At 40.9% G+C, this 22755-nt stretch overlaps 1 protein-coding gene across 1 annotated transcript in view; it reads left to right on the top strand.

Moving 5' to 3' along the window:
- SLC25A20 (solute carrier family 25 member 20) overlaps positions 1–22755 on the top strand; it is a 47001-nt gene that overhangs the window by 11795 nt on the left and 12451 nt on the right. Inside the window, exons 4-7 of the mRNA XM_070738095.1 lie at positions 4137–4227; positions 9856–9973; positions 14202–14274; positions 16097–16206. Coding sequence (XP_070594196.1) covers positions 4137–4227; positions 9856–9973; positions 14202–14274; positions 16097–16206 — 392 coding nt within the window. The remainder of the gene's footprint in view (positions 1–4136; positions 4228–9855; positions 9974–14201; positions 14275–16096; positions 16207–22755) is intronic.

Here is a 22755-nt window from a genome sequence, read left to right on the forward strand (position 1 = left end):
TCCTATAGGGAGCATAGTCAGCAGTCTGGAGGGCTAACTCATTCTCCAATTAACACAATCCCACACATTTCTTAACAATTTACCAGGCACTGCATGGTAGAGTGCATTCCCCATGTTATCTGCAAATTCCAGCGAGGCCTTCACCTCAAGTAGATTGCCTACAGAGGCTTTAAAAATAAAGCACATTTGTATTTGTATTCGTTTCTGGAACAATATTTGCAGTGTGCAGCATATGGTGTTTCAATTTTCATACTCATGTATTCATCAGCATATTCAACAAGCATGTAAAACCAAGATTATTGCTCCAAAGCTTTCAGATAATGTTACATGTATTTAGCCAGATTTGCGGCCTAAATCCCACAAATTAGGATTTGTAACACTAAGGTATTTTTTAAAAAAAATTGTAATACGTCTAAAAAAAAATCCTGATTGTTACTGTATTTCTGTAGTTTAAAAATAAAATGAATCTTGTTGGAGATCTCTATAGAGTCTGTCTGTCTTGCTACTGAATCCTGTTCTGTGCGAGAAACTCAAAGGAAAGCACAATGATTTGGTTAAGATTTAAAGGAAAAAGCAAAGGGAGTTTTATTAAGTAGTTTTAAATAATTGTATAAATAGCTTCATTTCACTCTACAGGGTATCTATACTCAGTCATCCCTTCCCTATTCTGGCAGTAAATACATTCTTAGTCTTAGGTGCCTGTCAGATAAGATTTTCACACCTGCCCTTCCACCTTCACATCTCAAAATCCTCCACTGCTTACATCTTTCTAGAATAGGGGTGTCAAACTCTATTTCATTGAGGGCTGCATCAAGGTTGTGTCTGGCCTTGGGATGGGCATGGCCAGCTCTTTCTTTCTTTCTTTCTTTCTTTCTTTCTTTCTTTCTTTCTTTCTTTCTTTCTTTCCTTTCTTTCTGCCCTCCCTCCCTCCCTCCCTCCCTTCCTTCCTTCCTTTCTTTTCTATGCCGCCCTTCTCACAGTGACTCAGGGCAGCATACAATACAGTATTCCCTTGACTTTCGTGGGGGATGCGTTCCAAGACCGCTCGCGAAAGTCAAATTTCCGCGAAGTAAAGATGCAGAAATAATCGCACTATTTTTCGCTATGAACAGTATCGCAAGACACCCTCTATCACTTTAAACCCCTAAATTACAATTTCCCATTCCTTTAACAACCTTTAGATTATTACTCACCATTATTACTGGTACTCACCATTGAAGAAGATACTTAATGATCCTGATAATTATTAACATAATTATTTATTAACAATAATTATGACATTACAGGCGGGGAAAAACGTGGTGTAGAAAAAAACCCCGCAAAGTATTTTTTAATTAATATTTTTTTTAAAAACGTGGTATAGACCTTTCGCAAATGTCAGACCCGCGAAAGTCAAGGGAACACTGTTATAAATACAACAATATATAAAAGAAATCTAATTTACTTTAAAAGAATGATACAAATTGCTAAAAGTGTTAAAACCCCATATGCAGACATATTCATTCATCAGATTCAATCATTCATAATATCGGCTGGAGACAGTCTCATCACTCACAGCCCCTGTACAAAAGACAGGAGGGAGGGGGCAGTACGTATCTCCAGAGGGAGTTCGTTCAGAGCGCTGGGGCCGCCACAGAAAAGGCTCTTCCCCTAGATCCCACCAGACGACATTGTCTGGCTGACGGGACCTAGAGAAGGCCGACTCTGTGGGACCTAACCGGTCGCTGGGATATATGAGGCAGAAGACAGTCCCGAAGGTAGTCTGGTCCGGTGCCATATAGGGTTATATAACCAGCACTTTGAATTGCACCTGGAGACCAATTGGCAACCAATGCAGCTCACGGAATGATGATGAGATGTGGGCAGATCTTGGTAGCCCCATTATAGCTCACGCGGCAGCATTTTGCACAATTTGTAGTCTCCAAACACTCTTCAGAGGCAGCTCCATGTAGAGAGCATTGCAGTAATCCAACCTCGAGGTGATAAGGGTGTGAGTGACTGTGAGAAGTGGAGTTACTTCATTACTTGTGTCAGGGCACCTGTGGTGGCCCGACCACTCTACCAACAAAAACAGGCTCCCAAGCTTCTTTTTCAGTTGCGACAGCTTCCTGCAAACCTTTGCCAGTGAAAACGGAGCTCAGGAGGGCTAGCTCGCAGCCCTTGCAAGCCCCAGGTTCTGAAGGCCCTGGCTAACTCTCCGCCTCTGAAACCGTATCCTCTCCAGCCTCCCCACTGTATGACTTAGGTACCAGCTGCACAGGTAGCTGATACATCACCACATTAGTCTCTGCACTGTCAGAATCAGCTACCAGCTGCATGGGTTGTTGGCAGGCCACAACAAGGGCAGATAACAATAACAACACTTAATACTGATACAGTGTTCCCTCAATTTTTGCGGGGGATGCGTTCTGAGACCGCCCGTGAAAGTTGAATTTCCGCGAAGTAGAGATGCGGAAGTAAATACGCTATTTTTGGCTATGAACAGTATCACAAGCCTTCCCTTAACACTTTAAACCCCTAAATTACAATTTCCCATTCCCTTAGCACCCATTTAGATTATTACTCACCATGTTTATTTATTAAACTTTATTAAAAAAAATATTTATTAAAGGCGGATGAAAGTTTGGCGATGACATATGATGTCATCGGGCGGGAAAAACCATGGTATAGAGAAAAAACCCGCAAAGTATTTTTTAATATTTTTGAAAAACCGTGGTATAGACTTTTCGCGAAGTTTGAACCCACAAAAATCAAGGGAACACTGTATACTTCTTCATAGTGCTTTACAGCCCTTTCTAAGTGGTTTACAGAGTCAGCATATTCCCCCAGCAATCTGAGTCCTCCTTTTACCGGCTTTGGAGGGATGGAAAGCCGAGTCAATCTTGGGCTGGTCAGAATCGAACTGCTGGCAGTGGGCAGAGTCAACCACCATGGCATCTAGATAGGCAGGTAGCATTATCTAGATTGAATCATGCTAGATGCTAGATTGAATCATAATGCCAAGCCACTGTTTCTAAAATAAACAATATTTGACAGTTCACAGATTATATAAATTATAGTTTGTAAGTCATTGTGGTTTGAGTCAACCAACGTATGAATGCATTTTATATTCAGCAGGATGAATTAACGTGGTACATGAACCATTCTATTTTCTTCTTTCTTTCATCAGTTTTATAAACTTAGCACAGTGTATAAATAATAACATATTTCTCTTTAATTAAAGATCCATCACTAACAGATGAACCTTTCCAGTCTTTACTTTTATTTAGAAAACATAGTTCTTTTTTTAAAAAAATCATTATTTTTATACCAAACATTGGATTTATTTTGCAAATGATTTTGCCTTGTTGGCTGCATTTGTCTAGATATGTCATATTGATACTTGAGGCAAAAATCTTGAGCCATAATATTTACTTGACCCACGTCTGTTTTGGCTGAATTTGACCAGCTGCAGGAAATTAGATCTCTGAATACCTCTGCTTGGCTCTTTCTATGACATCTGTTGGGATATATATATATGGGAAAAAATTAATTATTATTATTATTTATTGGATTTGTATGCCGCCCCTCTCCGTAGACTCGGGGTGGCTAACAACAGTGGTAAAAACAACACGCAACAATCCAATACTAAAGCAGCTAAAAACCCTTATTTTAAAACCAATCATACATACAAACATACCATACATAAATTGTAGAAGCCTAGGGGGAAAGAATATCTCAGTTCCCCCATGCCTGACGACAGAGGTGGGTATGGCATAATTAAACATTGTGAAGATGAGAACATTGGTTTTCATGGCACATAATTGGAACTTTCAACTCTAAGATTGGACTACATATTCATTTATTATGTAATTGTCAGTTGGAGTTTTTATTTCTAGAAAAGGAACTCTTTGGAAGGACAAAGAACGTTTCTTTTAAATTATAATAGAAATTTTTAAAGTTCTAGTCATATTAATTGGATTCCAGATGTATTGTTGTGCTTTTTGATATGTTGTGAGCCGCCCCAAGTCCTTGGAGAGGGGCGGCACACAAATCCAATTAATAAAATGAATAAATAATAAATTATTCTTAAACTGTCCCTGTAATGCATTTCTCATGTTTAATCTATATCCCACATTGCATTGTCCACTATCCAGATATCCTCAGCTGTTTGCAGCAGGAATGTTATCAGGAGTGTTTACCACTGCAATCATGGCACCAGGAGAAAGGATCAAGTGCCTACTACAGGTAAGAGGTGACGTTTTCCCTGCTCCATCCTTCAACTGAACAACATCTTGCTATCCACATTTATCTATCTTTCTTTAGGATAAGTGAGCATATTCATATTCAGGTGGAGTTAGAGAGTTCAGCCTGACAATCCTGTTGATTATTATAAAATATGGGCAAAATTTTATGACTGGTTAAAGGAAAGAGCAGCAAAGAAATAAATAAAAATTCAAGCAAAGCATCATGTCAAATAAAAGAATTAAAGAATTAATACTAGGTGAAAGAAGTAAAATTCTCTGATCGAACATTAAAAAAAAAAGTGGGGAAACTTTCGTTTCCCAAATGTTGTATGTATATGTTTTGTGTATGTCTTTTTTGTTATATTTGAAAAAAATCAAATAAATTTTATTTTAAAAAAAAAAGAAAACATTATTTTCTAATTTTTTTATATGCCCATGTCAGTGTATGTACCGTGTTTTCCCGAAAATAAGACTCTGTCTTACATTTTTTTGGAACCCTGATATGAGCGCTTGGACTTATTGTCATGCACTCCAAAGCCCAATTGGGCTTATTATCAGGGGATGTCTTATTTGGGGGGAAACAGGGTATGTATACATTGTATTTTTGGCAGTATAAGATGCACCTTACCCCCCCCAAAAAAACAGGGGGTGGAAATCTGGGTGTGTCTTACACTCCAAATGAAGCCCTGCCCAGCCTCTCAAATGAAGGTCCCAGAGGCTGAAAAAAGCCTCTGAAACGGAGCTTCAGAGGAAAAGTCTCTGAAACGGAGCTTCAGAAGAAAAGTCTCTGAAACGGAGCTTCAGAGGAAAAGTCTCTGAAACGGAGCTTCAGAGGAAAAGTCTCTGAAACGGAGCTTCAGAGGAAAAGTCTCTGAAACGGAGCTTCAGAGGAAAAGTCTCTGAAACGGAGCTTCAGAAGAAAAGTCTCTGAAATGGAGCTTCAGAAGAAAAGTCTCTGAAACGGAGCTTCAGAAGAAAAGTCTCTGAAATGGAGGTTTCAGAGGCAGAAAAAAATGCCCCCAAGTCTGTGCTCACAACCAATGAACCTGTTGCTAAAATTCACCTCTAGGAACAGCTGATTGGGGGTATTCCAGGAGGCTGATCTATCTGCCAATCAGTTTTTTTCTTATTTTCCTTCCCAAAAACTAAGGTGTGTCTTATACTCTGGTTCGTCCTACAGTCCAAAAAAACTCCAGTATGTATGCATGCATCCATCGCGACCAGTTAGATCCCACAGAGTTGGCCTTCTCCGGGTCCCATCAACTAAACAATGTCATTTGGCAGGACCCAGGGGAAGAGCCTTCTCTGTGGCGGCCCCGGCCCTCTGGAACCAACTCCCCCCAGAGATTAGAATTTCCCCCACCCTCCTCGCCTTTCATAAGCTTCTTAAAACCCACCTTTGCCGTCAGGCATGGGGGAATTGAGATATTCTTTCCCCCTAGGCCTTTACAATTTACGCATGGTATGTTTATATGTATGTTTGGTTTTATAATAAGGTTTTTTTAGTTGTTTTAGTATTGGATTGTTATATGCTGTTTTTTATCATTGTTGTTAGCCGCCCTGAGTCTACGGAGAGGGGCGGCATACAAATCCAATAAATAAATAAATAATAAATAAATGTATGTACGTACGGAGAGAGAGAGAGAGAGAATATATGCAAACATTTACATTAAAGTATTATATGTATGAGAGATAAAAATGCTCAAATTTCAGAACACGTCTCTTGTAGCTATCGGTATTCCAATTTCCTTAGCATTGTTTCATTGTGATATTAGATTCCTCCGATGGCTAAAACTGGAGCCCAAAAGTAATTAGAGAAGCAATATAAAGTTGGAAATCTTCTTGTCTGGTTAGAGATTTAATTAATTCTGTCCTGAGCAACATTCTCTTATTAAGATTGAAAATCCTGGCTTATGTATGCACGTTGTATCAGTAGATGGGATCTCCTTAGAAACTCTTTCAATTCTAGTGACTTCATGGACAAGCCCAGGGAGTTTTTCTGGCAATAATATAAACATGGTGGATCACTCCCTTCTTCTGGTAGGTCTTTCAAGGGTCCAGTCTAACCTAAGTCCTGATATTCCTGGGAAATGTCCCACGCAAGTACAAATCAGCCCTGACCTTGGCTTCTCAGTTTAGACCAGTGTTTCCCAACCGTGGCCACTCGAAGGTATCTGGACTTCAACTCGCAGAATTCCCCAGCCAGCATTCTCTGGCTGGGGAATTCTGGGAGTTGAAGTCCAAATATCTTCAAGTGGCCAAGGTTGGGAAACACTGGTTTAGACAACTTCACGCAAGCATGCTGCTTGCTGGGGCATATACAGTACATAATAGTTGGATGAATATTGTGGCTGGGTTCATACTACGTCAAAAATAGGTAGTCCAGTTGTACTAACTACTGTAATTGAGCCTTGGAATTATTATTTATTTATTTTATTTATTTAATTGGATTTGTATGCCGCCCCTCTCAGGGACTCCGGGCGGCTCCCAAAATATACAAAGACACAGTAATCCAATTATTTATTTATGTATTTATTTATTTGATTTTCATGCCGCCTTAGACTCAGGGCGGCTTACAACATGTTAACAGTAGCACTTTTTAACAGAGCCAGCTATTGCCCCCACAATCCAGGTGCTCATTTTACCCACCTCCGAAGGATGGAAGGCTGAGTCAACCTTGAGCCGGTGATGAGATTTGAACCGCTGACCTACAGATCTACAGTCATCTTCAGTGGCCTGCAGTACAGCACTCTACCTGCTGCGCCACCCTGGCTCTCACCTCCACAATGGTCACAAAGTGTCTCATCTCCCAATGACCAGCCCCAATTTTTTGTAACTGTCACATCTTGCTTGTAAAATGACCACGATCGTTGTGAATCAAGTTCATTTATTTATTTATTTATTTATATCCTGCCTTTATTTTCACAAGTAACTCAAGGCAGTGAACATATCCAAAACGTTTTCCCCCTCCTATTTTTCCCCACAACAATCACCCTGAGAAATGAGTTGGGCTGAAAGAGAGCGACTGGCCCAAACTCAACCACCTAGCATTCATGGCTAAAGTGGGATGTGAACTCACAAGTCTCTTGCTTTAATATGTTCTCTGTTAGAATGTCATTTTGTGTCATTTTGGTTGGTGGTGTGCCCCAGGATTTTGTAAATGTAAAAATTGTGCCACGGCTCAAAAAAGGTTGAAAATCACTGTTGTAGGAACCCAGTTAACTGCACTTTATTCAGCAAATTGGCTTAGCAAGGTGTATGAATCCTGTTAACGTATCAGTGAAACATGGCCCATTTTATATGTAGCTGTTATATTGTCTTTGTGTTTTTAAAACTGGTCCATTCCTTACCGTCAAGGCTGGGTCAATTCAATGGACCAGAAGAATCTCTTCTCTTGTCCCCTTCCTTCAAAATCTTTTCTGTGGAAACTTTAAAAAAAGAAACTTTTGACTATGATGGAAAATAAGTAGCCTGGAGTACGGTTGTTGTTTCTACCACACGAATCCCAGCGGCCAATAAGGTCCCACAGAGTTGGCCTTCTCCGGGTACCGTCGACCAAACAATGGCGTTTGGCGGGCCCCAGGGGAAGAGCCTTCTCTGTGGCGGCCCCGGCCCTCTGGAACCAACTCCCCCCAGAGATTAGAACGGCCCCCACCCTCCTTGTCTTTCGCAAATTACTTAAGACCCACCTTTGTTGCCAGGCATGGGGGAGTTAAGTTATCCTTTCCCCCTAGGCCATTACAAGTTATGCATGGTATGTTTGTGTGTATGTTTGGTTTTTTATAATAAGGGTTTTTTAGTTGTTTTTATTAATTGGATTGTTCATGTTGTTTTACCACTGTTGTTAGCCGCCCCGAGTCTGCAGAGAGGGGCGGCATACAAATCCAATAAATAAATAATAATAATAATTTCATTTAAAAGTTCTTCTCTAAAGCAGCCCAGCCTTCCGTTATCTTAAAGTTTTGTCTGCCACAACTCTGTGTTACTCCGCTCCTTGTCCTTTTAACATCCTATCTCTTTATTTTCAGATATATTTTGAAAGTTTTCTAAGACAAAGTCCCAGTTACAATTATGGATAATGTTCTTCACAAAAGTCTCTACTGGGGCTTCTTGAATGGGTAGAGCTATTGTGTTTCTATTACTATTCTCATTGTTCCTATCACCCATCTCCTCCCACTTATGACTGTATGACTGTAACTTGCTTGTATCCTTAAGATTTATATTGATTGTTTCCTAGTGTGATTTGATTGCTTATTTGTACCCTGTGACACTCATTAAGTGTTGTACCTCATGATTTTTGACGAACGTATCTTTTCGTTTATGTACAGTGAGAGCACATGCACCAAAGATAAATTCCTTGTGTGTCCAATCCACTTGGCCAATAAAAATTCAATTCAATTCAATTCTACTCTACTCTACTTACTCTATTCCAATTCTGGGTGCTTAAGCAGCTAGAAAAACTTGATGGGAGAGATAGAAATTTGAGAGAAATTTGGTTTGTTTCCCCCCCCTCATATGCTTCCATTTTTAAATTTATTATTAATTAATTAATTGGATTTATAGGCATAATTTTGGCGCTTAATCAACAAACTCCTGATTGAATTTCATCTCATGAGGATTTCTTAGGAAACGTTCATATGTTATAAGTTTCAGAAGAAATTCCTGGAGGCATCTGCAATAGGGCAAATGATTTAGCTTTACTAGATAACTGATCAAAGCAATGGAAACTGCAGTTTAATGTTTCCAAATGTAAAATAATGCACTTGGGGAAAAGGAATCCTCAATCTGAGTACTGTATTGCATTGGCAGTTCTGTGTTAGCAAAAACTTCAGAAGAGAAGGTTTTAGGGGTAGTGATTTCTGACAGTCTCAAAATGGGTGAACAGTGCGGTCAGGTGGTAGGGAAAGCAAGTAGGATGCTTGGCTGCATAGCTAGAGGTATAACAAGCAGGAAGAGAGATATTGTGATCTCGCTGTATAGAGCGCTGGTGTGACCACATTTGGAATACTGTGTTCAGTTCTGCAGACCTCACCTACAAAAAGATATTGATCAAATTGAACGAGTCCAAAGACGGGCTACAAAAATGGTGAAAGGTCTTAAGCATAAAACTTACCAGGAAAGACTAAATGAACTCAATCTGTATAGTCTGGAGGACAGAAGGGAAAGGGGGGGACATGATTGAAAGGTTTAAATATGTTAAAAGGTTAAAAAGGTTCAGGAGGGAAGTCTTTTTAATAGGAAAGTGAACACAAGAACAAGGGGGCACAATCTGAGGTTAGCTGGGGGAAAGATCAGAAGCAAAATGAGAAAATATTATTTGACTGAAAGAGTAGTAGATCCTTGGAACAAACTTCAGCAAACTTCAAGCCGACGTGCTTGGTAAATCCACAGTAACTGAATTGAAACATGCCTGGGATAAACATATATCCATCCTAAGATAAAATACAGGGAATAGTATAAGGGCAGACTAGATGGACCATGAGGTCTTTTTCTGCCATCAATCTTCTATGTTTCTATGTTTCCATATTCACAGACTCATTTCAACAGTAGCTTAGATTTAGGAAGACGGAATTATTTACGGAATAGTAGGTTATAATTGATTGAGGCCATTTTGTTTTTAACCCTTTAGATCCAAGCAGCTTCTGGTGAAAAAAAATATGCGGGTCCCATGGACTGTGCCAAACAACTGTATCGTGAAGCTGGCATTCGAGGCGTGTACAAAGGCACAGTGCTCACACTCATGAGAGGTAGTTGTGGAGAATGTTTCTTAAAATAATTGAACTGTAAAAGCATCCCGTCCCAATGTATTTTTTAAAGCCCTGTTTACGTAGCATACTTGACTAGATAATTATAGAGCAGTGTGTGTGTACGTGTGTGTTAGCCTTTCATGCAAATCTAATCCCCGCAGAGTTAGCTGGCTGAATTAAATCAAATTTTGAACCAAAGATCTCAATTCACTCACTCGGAGAACTCTGCAGGAATTTGATTTAGCCCCAAATATACAACCAACCCCACGTTTCCAAGATCCCTTTTCTACTGCCATTCAGACAAACTATAGACACATGAGGAGAAGGGTAAGAAATGAACAAAAATGGGAGATAGGCAGGTAGGGCCTGTTGTGGTTGGCTCTGGCCCAGCTCCTGCCCCAGGGAATGCGGAGGTGTAGGCAGGGGATACGTCAACATGTCCTAGGCCTGTTTTGTTGCCGGCAGAGTCAGGGAGTGCAGTTTCCTCGGACGAAAAAGAAGGTGGGGGGTGACTTGGAAGAGGGGGGCTTGGCACACAGCCCAGGAAGCCAATCTCAATTATCTTCGGTCGATTTATGCATCGAAGAGACCAATTGAGGAAATATTACAGGAGATAAGAGAGGCCACCTGTGTTTGGGTGGGGCTCCAGTAATTAGAGCCGCTGCTATAAATAGCAGCATGCAGGCTTGGCCGTTGTGGAAGATTATCTGATCGCAGTTCTTCAGGATTGTGCCTCGCTATGTCTGAACTTTGTTTGTGGATTTTTCACGCCTTTGACACCAAAGCAGAGTAAAGTGTGTGTGTGTTTCACTTCGTGGGAAGAAGGAGGGCTGTGACGTTTCTTCACAGCTACTAGCTAAGTACTTAAGGACTGATTAAGGGACTTGTACAGCCTACAATGTTGTTTTGGGGAAGAGTGCTCTTTGCAATATAAAAAGGGTGCTTTGTTTCTTTTGAATTTTGTGATAAAGGACATTGTTTTGAATTTTCAAACGTGTGTATGTGTGTGAAATTTGTACCTGTGAATTTTCGGGAGGCTTCTACCAGAGAGCCCGGCAGAACAGGGCCCTTCAGACTTGTCCATAGGGGGTTACTTGTGACCATGCCACCACAATTGTACAGATAGTCCTTGATTTACAGCCATTCATTTAATGACTGTTTGAAGTTACAGCAGCGCTGAAAACGTGACACGTGACCAATTTACATACTTATAACCATGGTCATATGTTCAAAATTTGAGTGCTTTGCATTGTCCCAGGGGATATGTGATCAAAATTTGTAACCTTCCCAGCTGGCTTCTGACAAGCAAAGTCAATAGAGGAAGCCATATTTGCTTAATGACTGGACCAGAGGTGGGTTTCATCAGATTCTGACCAGTTCTGGAGAAACGGTAGCGGGAATTTTGAGTCGTTCAGAGAACCGGTAAATATCACCTCTGACTGACCCCGCCCCCATCTGCCTCCTGAGTCCTGGCTGATCAGGGGGAAATAGGGATTTTGTAGTAACCTCTTCCTGCCACACCCATCAAGCCACGCCCACAGAACCAGTAGTGCCGGTGATGGGAAGCCCTTCCCTAGACTACCTGTATTTTTTTCTTTTAAAAAATTGCTCACCCCCCACAAAAGAAACCGAGGCCTCCTTTTCACTACAAGAGTGAAGATAGTCAGTACATTAAAGAGCCCAATGTGACCAAACTTATGTCCAGCCAGCTAACTGGCGGAAGAATGGTGGAAGGTCTTAAGCATAAAACGTATCAGGAAAGACTTAATGAACTCAATCTGTACTGGTTGGAGGACAGAAGGGAAAGGAAACATGATCGAAACATTTAAATATGTTAGAGGGTTAAATAAGGTCCAGGAGGGAAGTGTTTTTAATAGGAAAGTGAACATAAGAACAAGGGGACACAATCTGAGGTTAGCTGAGGGAAAGATCAGAAGCAACGTGAGAAAATATTATTTTACTGAAAGAGTAGTAGATCCTTGGAACAAACTTCCAGCAGACGTGGTTGGTAAATCCACAGTAACTGAATTGAAACATGACTGGGATAAACATATATCCATCCTAAAATAAAATACAGAAAATAGTATAAGGGCAGACTAGATGAACCATGAGGTCTTTTTCTGCCGTCAGTCTTCTATATTTCTATGTTTCTATGTTTCTAACTGCAAGAGGGAGTGACAGAAACATTTCTGTTGTGTTAACAGTTCTTCTATATCTTATCACGATGTTTATTTACGGTATTTTAAAATAAATTATATGATTGTTCAACTCACACACGATGACTCTGGGTGGCTTACAACATTAATAATCCGTAGTATAAAATTCCTAACCCTTTCGCTGCTTTAGCGGCAACAAACACAAACCAGCCACATGATCGGATCTGTATCAACTCGGGATTCCTAGGCCTGCTGACAGAATCAAGTTTTCAGGGCCTTCTGGAAAAATATCCATGTTTCCTTGAAAATAAGACCCAGTCTTATATTTGGGGGATTCCAAAATAAGCACTAGAGGTTATTTTGAGGCCCACCTTTTCTGCTTGCTCGCAGCCTCACTGGAGCAGGAGGCCACATGATGTATTTGTATTTGTATTTATTAGATTTGTATGCCGCCCCTCTCCGAAGACTCGGGGCGGCTAACAACAATAAAAAAGACAATGTAAACAAATCTAATATTAAAAATAATCTAAAAAAACCCAATTTAAAAAACCAATCATACATACAAACATACCATGTATAAATTCTATAAGCCTAGGGGAAAGGGAAAATTTCAATTCCCCTATGCCTGACGACAGAGGTGGGTTTTAAGGAGCTTGGAACTGTCCCATGCGCCCTGCACCAGCTCACCTCAGGGTCCCCGCAGCCAAGCCCTGACACCAGTCTTGTTTTGTGGCCGCAGCAGTGGCCTCTTACTGCATTGCAGCCGCGAGTAATCAAAACATGCTGCCGCCATGAGGCAATTGTTGGGGTGGCCTAGCTGCAGAGGCCCTGAGGTAAACCAATGCAGGGTGCGTGGGGCAGGGCACAGCTCTGCTACCTACCTGCCTCACCTCACTCTGTGTTGGCAGCGCAAGCAACTAGACAGAATGGACTAGTGCAGTGGTTCTCAACCTTGGGGTCAGGACCCCTTTGGGGGTCGAATGACCATTTCACAGGGGTCGCCTAAGACCATGGGAAAAGACAAATTTCCAATGGTGTTAGCAACTAAAGCTTCTATTCAGGCGTTTGCCTTCATGGCACCGGACCAGATTATCCCAGCGACCAGTTAGGTCCCACAGAGTGGGCCTTCTCCGGGTCCCGTCAACTAAACAATGTCGTTTGGCGGGACTCAGGGGAAGAGCCTTCTCTGTGGTGGCCCCGGCCCTCTGGAACCAACTCCCCCCAGAGATTAGAATTGCCCCCACCCTCCTTGCCTTTCGTAAGCTTCTTAAAACCCACCTCTGCCTCCAGGCATGGGGGAACTGAAATATTCTTTCCCCCTAGGCCTTTACAATTTTATGCATGGTATGTTTGTATGTATGTTTGGTTTTATAATAAGGGTTTTTTAAAATTGTTTTAGTATTGGATTGTTACATGCTGTTTTTATTACAGTACTGTTGTTAGCCGCCCCGAGTCTATGGAGAGGGGCGGCATACAAATCCAATAAATAAATAAAATAAATAAATAAATACAGAGGGGTGTCCCTCTGACCTCTTGCCAATCAGCTTAAAGATCTGTTGGAAGAATTGGCGCTAAACTTATAGTTGGGGGTCACCACAAGATGAGGAACTGTATTAAGGCATTAGAAAGGTTGAGAGCCACTGGACTAGTGGCTGGCTGTGCAGACTCTTAAGTAGGGCTTATTTGGGGATGTATATAGGGCTTATATTAGGCGCACATGTAGAAATCATGCTAGGTCTTACTCTCGGGTTCAGGTTGAGAGTCAATTTTACTTGCCGGGGTTGGGGGAGATGATATTCTATAGGGAGAGAGCCACCACAGAGAAGGTCCTTTTTCTTTATCCTGCTCCATCCTTCCCTAATAAGGTAGATGTAACTGGGAAGAGGCGGTCCTTCAAATCTTGTTTTCCCTGTCAATAAAATCAGGGGCTAAAGGAGCAAGTGGAGTGCATGGTTTATGCAATTATTATAATTCTGCTTACAGAAAGCTGACAGGTTTTATCCTTTTTGTCCTTGCCAATGTGGGCAGTTGTGTCTCTCATTTTTCTAAGTTGGCTCTGTTTATTGGACCAGATGTTCCAGCCAGTGGGATGTACTTCATGACCTATGAATGGTTGAAAAATGTTTTGACGCCTCAGGGGCAGAGGTAAGAATAATTCTCACAAGAACAGCTAAGAAATTGTTTTTATTCTGAAGTAAGAGCTTCATAATAGTAGTTCGATGGTGTGATGAACGAAGGATTATTGCTTTGAGTTTCTTGACACCGAGATGGGCGGCATATAAATTTAAGACATAAATAGCGAATAATATAATTTGGCATTTGTAAAATATGTTTTTAGGGATCAGCATAATCTACCATGAGTCATAATTGGGTTTTTTTAGATTATTTTTAATATTAGATTTGTTTACATTGTCTTTTTTATTGTTGTTAGCCGCCCCGAGTCTTCGGAGAGGGGCGGCATACAAATCTAATAAATAAATAAGTAAGTAAGTAAGTAAGTAAGTAAGTAAGTAAGTAAGTAAGTAAGTAAGTAAGTAAGTAAGTAAAGTAGCATATATGGCACAAAGACAGAGTTATTGAATTTCTATATTGTGATAAGCCATGGTTTGATTAAATATGCCCTATTTTTCAGACTGTAAGATGCACTCCCCCCTCCCAAAAGTGGGCGGAAATATCTTGCGTCTCATAGAATGAATATTGCGGTGAGGGGAGGGGGTGATGCGGCATCAATCAGTTCTAGGCCAGGGGTAGGCAAAGTTGGCTCTTCTATGACATGTGGACTTCAACTCCCAGAATGCCTGAGCCAGCATGATTGGCTGAGGAATTCTGGGAGTTGAAGTCCACAAGCCATAGAAGAGCCAACTTTGCCTACCCCTGTTCTAGGCGATGGGGCTTGCCACTGCGGAAGTTCGCCTTTGGCGTTTGGCTTCAGGACTCAGCTGGGAAGCGGCGCGGCTGTTTTAAAAGGTCGCAGCCGGCCTGGGGGGCTTCCCAGCACCCCCCGAACCCGGGTTGGGGGCTCGGGGGGGTGCTGGGAAGCCCCCCAGGCCGGCTGCGACCTTTTAAAACAGCCGCGCCGCTTCCCAGCTGAGTCCTGAAGCCAAACGCGGAAGTTCGCCTTTGGCGTTTGGCTTCAGGACTCAGCTGGGAAGCGGCGCGGCTGTTTTAAAGGGTCGCAGCCGGCCTGGGGGGCTTCCCAGCACCCCCCCGAACCCGGGTTGGGGGTTCGGGGGGGTGCTGGGAAGCCCCCCAGGCCGGCTGCGACCTTTTAAAACAGCCGCGCTGCTTCGCAGCTGACTCCCGAAGCCAAACGCGGAAGTGGGTTTTTTTTTAATTAATATTTTTTTTAATTAATATTTTTTTTAACTAATTTTTTTTTAAAATCGCGATATAGCGTTTCGCGAAGATCGAGATCGCGAAACTCGAGGGATCACTGTATTCCTCTACTTACGACAAACTTTCTCTTGCTAACCAAGACAGCTGTTGAGTGAGTTTGGCCCCATTTTACGACTTTTCTTGCTACTCCTGTTAAGTTGAATCATTGCAGTTGTTACATTAGTAACACTGTTGTTAAGTAAACCTGACTTCCCCACTGACTTTCCTTGTCAGAAGGAGATCATATCACCCCCTCCAGGACATTGCAACCGTCATAAATACACGCCAGTTGCCAAGCATCTGAATTTTGATCGTGTGACCATGTTAACGATGATAAGTTCTGAAAATTTGTCATAAGTCACTTTTTTCAGTGCCGTGGTTACTTTGAATGGTCACTAAGCAAACTGTTGTAAGTAGAGGACTACCTGCACAGCCCCTTTTGAAGAAAGTGCTGACCTTTGCCGGCCCACCCCATGTGACCTGAATGAGATGCACCCAATCTTTCTTTTCTTCTATTTTTTTTTTAGCACCGGTAGTCATTTTGATGAATTTATGCTTTGCCCTTTTTCTGCCTGTTTCCTGCTTTCCGCAGTGTCAGTGACCTCAGTGTACCCAGAATCCTCTTTGCTGGAGGCATGGCGGGGATCTTCAACTGGGCCGTGGGAATCCCTCCTGATGTGCTGAAGTCCCGATTCCAGACAGGTGAGTTCACTGAGCATAAAACGTATCAGGAAAGGCTTAACGAACTCAATGTATAGTCTGGGGGACAGAAGGAAAAGGGGGGACATGATTGAAACATTTAAATATGTTAAAGGGTTAAATAAGGTCCAGGAGGGAAGTGTTTTTAATAGGAAAGTGAACACAAGAACAAGGGGGCACAATCTGAAGTTAGTTGGGGGAAAGATCAAAAGCAACATGAGAAAATATTATTTTACTGAAAGAGTAGTAGATCCTTGGAACAAACTTCCAGCAGATGTGGTAGATAAATCCACAGTAACTGAATTTAAGCATGCCTGGGATAAACATATATCCATCCTAAGATAAAATACAGGAAACAGTATAAGGGCAGACTAGATGGACCATGAGGTCTTTTTCTGCCGTCAGTCTTCTATGTTTCTGTGTTTCACTGAGGCTCCCCTAAAGGTGGTAGAAGGCAGATTCAAAAGTACCATAGGATTTGTAGAGAAAAGTTTCACTGGGTTTCTATGCAAGTAGTCCTCATTTAGCAAATCGCCTTTGTTGAGCAGCCGTTCCCCATTACCACAAAGATCCTTGCTTTAAAAAAAAAAAATCTTTATTGAATATTTACATTTAAAATAATAAAAACAAAGACAAAAAAGCATAGAAACAAAAACACAACAACAACAACAACAATAATAATAATAATACTGTAATAATAATAATAATAATAATAATAATAATAATTTATTAGATTTGGATGCCGCCCCTCTCCAAGAACATACAAGAGCGTACAGATTTATAATATACAGTGGTACCTCGAGATACGAGTTTAATTCGTTCCGGACCTGGGCTCTTAAGTCGAGCAGCTCTTATCTCGAACGACTTTTCCCCATAGGAATTAATGTAAATAATTTTAATTGGTTCCAGCCCTCAAAAAACTCACAAAGTTAGTCTAAATTATGCAGAAAGACATGTTTTTAATGAAGAAATGTACATGTACATATAAATGAATAATGAAGTTTCTTTCACTTAACTTGTAAACTTTCTTAAACTTTTAAATTTACATATGTTCAACTTCTCTGCCACCCAATCCTGTAGGACAGAGGTCCCCAACCCTTTTTGCACCAGGGACCGGCTTTAAGCGATCAAGAGAGGAATGGGTGAATGAATGGACGGAGGGTGGGAAGGAAGGAAGGAAAGAGGGAAGGGACAGGAACAGAGGAAGGAAGCAAGGAAACTTATGAAAGGGGAGAGTAAGAGAGGAATGAGTGAAGGGAGGGAGGGAGGGAAGAAGGTGGGAAGGAGAAAGAAAAGAAGAAATAGAGGAAGGGAAGGTAAAAGAGAGAAAGAAAAAGAGCAAGAAAGAAAGCTGCAAGCACCCCCCCGAGCCCCCCAGGCCGGCTGCAACCTTTTAAAACACGCGCGCCGCTTCGCAGCTGTCTCCTGAAGCCGAACGCGGAAGTTAGCGTTTGGCTTCAGGAGACAGCTCCTTGGCGCTTGTATCTCGAATTTGGGCTTGTAAGTAGAACAAAAATATCTCTCCCCTCCCAGCTCTTATCTCGAGTTGCTCTTAAGTAGAGCAGCTCTTATGTCGGGGTTCCACTGTATAGGTTACTTTGGTATCAGAACTTAAGCATCTAACACTTAACATATGTGCCAGCTATTCTGCTGAGCCTTGTTTAATTTAATTTAATTTAATTTAATTTATTAGATTTGTATGCCGCCCCTTTCCGGAGACTCGGAGTGGCTCACAACAATCACAACAATATACAAATCCAATATTTAAAAAGCAAACAAAAACATTTAAAAACCCATCATTAAGAACCATACAATACAATCATACCATTCATAAAAGCTATATATGCCCAGGGATATCTCAGTTACCCCATGCCTGCCGACAAAGGTAACTTGCGAAAGGCAATGAGGGTGGGGGCTGTTCTAATCTCCGGGGGGAGTTGATTCCAGAGGGCCGGGGCCGCCATAGAGAAGGTTCTTCCCCTGGGGCCCGCCAGATGACACTGCTTAGTCGACGGGACCCGGAGAAGGCCAACTTTGTGGAACCTGACCGGACGCTGGGATTCTTGCGGCAGAAGGCGGTTGTGAAGGTATTCTGATCCGATGCCCTGTAGGGCTTTGTAGGTCATTACCAACACTTTGAATTATGACCGGAAACTGATCCACAGCCAGTGCAGACTGCGGAGTGTTGACGAAACGTGGGCAAATGCAGGAAGTCCCACGATAGCTCTCGCAGCCGCATTCTGCACGATCTAAAGTTTCTGAACACTCTTCAAAGGTAGACCCATGTAGAGAGCGTTGCAGTAGTTGTTCCTTACAGCCTATCTATATTTTATTCTATTTTGTTTTCTAACTTTATTGTAAAATATGCTTCATAAATTACATGGTGTATATCTCTTTGGGTTTCTTTTTCTGGGTTACATTATTTCACATTACTGTGAATCGGTATTTCAATAGGAGTTAATGGGTGAGTTTAGCAACAGTTTGTCTGCTTACTTGGTTGACCATTGTTAAAAGGATTTATAAGATTACTCTTTGCTTTTATTTATTTTCTTTTTGAAGTATACATAGTGTTAAAGTTTAAAATACAGTATATTTTTTGGCTTAACCAGTCATACCACCTGTCCCAAGTGTTATAAAATACTGTATTGTCTTTTTCCTGGAGTTCCAATGTTAACTTATGTATCTCTGCTACATCATGTATTTTAATTATCAAATTTAATGTTGAGGGGGTGTTTCCTGCTTCCAATTTTGGCTGTATGTCATTCTAGCTGCTGTTGTTAAGTATAGCATCAAGTATCTGTCTTATTTTGTGCCCAATTATCCCTCGTAGAAAAAGTTAGTCTTAGTGGGATTTCATTTGTTGTAATTTTTTCTAGCATGTCCCTAATTTTTCTCCAAAATTTCTTAGCCACTGGGCACGTCCACCACATGTGGAAATATGTTCTTGCTTTTTCTTTGCACTTCCAACATTTCGGTGAAAGCCCTAGGGTACATTTTAGCTAATCGGGCCGGTGGGAGATGCCACCTATAAAACATTTTATATAAATTTTCCTTGTATGGTACTGAAAGCATTATAGTAAGACCTCACCTATCGCGAGTGTTACGTTCCAGACCCGGCCGCGATAGGTGAAATCTGCGATGGGGAATTTATCGACTGATAGTACTTATTTAAGTATTTATATTGTAATTGTTTGGTAAGTTTTCATTGTTTTAAGTGTTTATAAACCCTTCCCACACTCTTACAAAATACATATCACAGTAGTACATATAAAATATAACTTAAAACTAATAAAAATAATAAAAAACAATAAAGCAACAACATTCTCTCTCTCTCTCATATGTATACGTTGCCTGTGCATTGTATATATATTTGTAGATCGATGATGATGAATATAGTATTTACAAACCCGCGATGAAGTGAAGCCGCGGTAGGTGAAGCGCGATATAGCGAGGGACTACTGTAGTTTGTAATTTGATGTCCATAGTTTTCCCCACTCATCTAGGTTTATAGCGTATCCAAACTTCTGGGCCCACGCAATCATGGATCCTTGCATTTATGACCTTTGCATGTCTGTAACATAAAGGGAAGATGGCAAGTACAGTTGTGGTTTCACCTAGCAACTGCTTCACTTAAGGACCACGTTGCAAGTCCCAACTGTGGTTGTTAAAGGACGACTAGCTGTCAAAGGTGTTCAGAGCAGGCCTTACTCCAAATATTTAATCCTTCCCTATTAAATCAGGCAGAACAATAATTGAAATAGAACACACGTTTTTTCAAACAACTTATTTGCATGCTATTTCATGTATTGTATTTTTCGGAACATAAGATGCACCTGTCCCTCCAAAAGAGGCTGAAAATTTCGGTACTGTCTTATATTTTTATTTATTTATTTATTTATTATTTATTCTTTGTCCAATATACAATACATATGGAAGAGAATAGACATTAAGTAATATATATAAAGATAGAAAGTAAAAAAGAAGAGAATATATATAATTATAAGAGATACGGAGAGAATATATATTATATATATATATATATATATGTTTTTTCTTATGTCGGATCAAAAATAGATCTATCCTGGTCTCCCTTAATTTTAAAATTCCAGCTATAAACATTTAACATATATATATATATATATATATATATATATATATATATATATATATATATATATAAAAATATGAGATAAGGAAAGACAATTGGACAGGGGACGATAGGCACATCAGTGCACTTATATACGCCCCTTACTGGCCTCTTAGGAACCTGGAGAGGTCAATTGTGGACAGTCTAAGGGAGAAATGTTGGGGGTTGGGAGTTGACACTATTGAGTCCAGTAATGAGTTCCACGCTTCGACAACTCAATTGTTAAAGTCATATTTTTTACAGTCAAGTTTGGAGCGGTTAATATTAAGTTTGAATCTGTTGTGTGCTCTTGTGTTGTTGCGGTTGAAGCTGAAGTAGTCGTTGACCGGAAGGACGTTGCAGCATATGATCTTGTGGCCAATATTTAAATCGTGTTTTAGTACGCCGCAGTTCTAAGCTTTCAAGACCCAGGATAGTTAGTCTATTTTCGTAGGATATTCTGTTTCGAGTGGAGGAGTGAAGGGCTCTTCTGGTGAAATATCTTTGGACGTTTTCGAGAGTGTTGATGTCTGAGATGTGGTGTGGGTTCCAGACAGATGAGCTGTGTGGAACCCACACCTCTACATTATAACCTGAATGTAGCTTTTTAGAAGCTTTTTTTTTAGCCCTAATGAGGCGCTAAAGATCTTTCCAGTTTGCAGGGGGGGGGGGGGTTATTTCTACTCGCTTTGAGTAAGGTTTTTTAAAAGCCGTAAACAGGGGATAAAATAATGTGCTGAAGCTGACCAGACTAAGGACACTAGCCAGATGAATACCTGGTAAGCAGATTCTTTTCCCTATTTTCCTCCCCCAAAACTAAGGTGTGCCTTACACTCTGATGAGTCTTATACAGTACTTCCAAAAACATGGTATATACTGTGTGTCGTCCCCCCCCCCCAAAAGATCCTGTCTTATATTTTTTGGAACCCTAAGATAAGCGCTTGGCCTTATTGCCTTGCATTCAAAAGCCCGATTGGGGTTATTATCAGGGGATGTCTTATTTTGGGGTAAACAGGGTACATATTGTGGTGTCCTTGGTGCTTTGAGCTTTTTTGTCCTCTTGTAAACATGTGAAAGAAAACAAGTAAACTCAAAGAGCACTTAAAAAGAAACCCTTATTCATACAACCCTATACAACCCTATTACCAATCTGGGACTCAACCAACTAGTAATGAACAATATTAGACTCAACAACTTCCTCGACCTCAACCAAAGCCTGCTGCAACAACATTGCCAAAAAGGCTTCAAGGGACTCACTACCTGACTCTAGTTTTGTCACCAAACCCCCAAAACTTTACCCTTAGACTGTCCACTATTGACCTCACCCAATTCCTAAGAGGTCGGTAAGGGGCGTGCATAAGTGCACCAGCGTGCCTACCGTCCCTGTCCTAATGTTTCCCTCTTATTAGTACCCATCTCATGTATATAAACAGCGTTAGATCTATGTATACTACCAATACATACTTGATAAAATAAAATAAATAAAAAAATATTCTCTTTTATATTTAGAGGAACTTAGTAGTAAATATCAGGGAAGGGATAGAAGAAGATATATAAGATTAGAATACATCAATGAAGAGTAGAGGAAAGGATATATGAATGGGAGAAAAGATATATAAAATATAGGAGAGACAATTGGACAGAGGACGGAAGGCTCACTAGTGCACTTATGCTCGCCCCTTACTGACCTCTAAGGAATCTGGAGAGGTCAACCATGGAAAGTCTAAGGGAAAAATGTTGGGGGTTGGGGGTTGACACCACGGAGTCTGGTAATGAGTTTCACGCTTCAACAACTCGATTACTAAAGTCATATTTTTTACAGTCAAGTTTGGAGCGGTTGATATTAAGTTTGAACCTGTTGCGTGCTCTTGTGTTATTGCGGTTGAAGCTGAAGTAGTTGTTGACAGGCAGGATGTTGCAGCATATGATCTTGTGGGCAATACTTAGATCATGTATAAGGCATCGTAGTTCTAAGCTTTCTAGACACAGGATTGCAATTCTAGTTTCGTAGGGTATTCTGTTTCGAGTGGTGGAGTGAAAGGTTCTTCTGGTGAAGTATCTTTGGACATTTTTTAGGGTGTTGATGTCCGAAATTCGGTGTGGGTTCCAGACAGGTGAGCTGTATTCGAGGATGGCTCTGGCGAAAGTTTTGTAAGCTCTGGTGAGCAGTATGAGATTGCCGTAACAGAAGCTCCGTAGGATCGGGTTGACAATTTTAGAAGCCTTTTTGGCGATATTGTTGCAGTGGGCTTTGGCACTTAGGTCATTTGATATCAGTATTCCAAGGTCTTTTACTGCGTGGGGGTTGTTTGTCAGATTTTGTTTATTTAGTTTGTATACGAGGTTCGGATTCTTTTTGCCGATGTGGAGAACAGAGCATTTGCTAGATGATATTTGAAATTGGCAAGCGTTAGACCAATCTGAGA

The sequence above is a fragment of the Erythrolamprus reginae genome, chromosome 2 (genome assembly GCF_031021105.1).
Source record: "Erythrolamprus reginae isolate rEryReg1 chromosome 2, rEryReg1.hap1, whole genome shotgun sequence".
Lineage (NCBI taxonomy): Eukaryota > Metazoa > Chordata > Lepidosauria > Squamata > Dipsadidae > Erythrolamprus > Erythrolamprus reginae.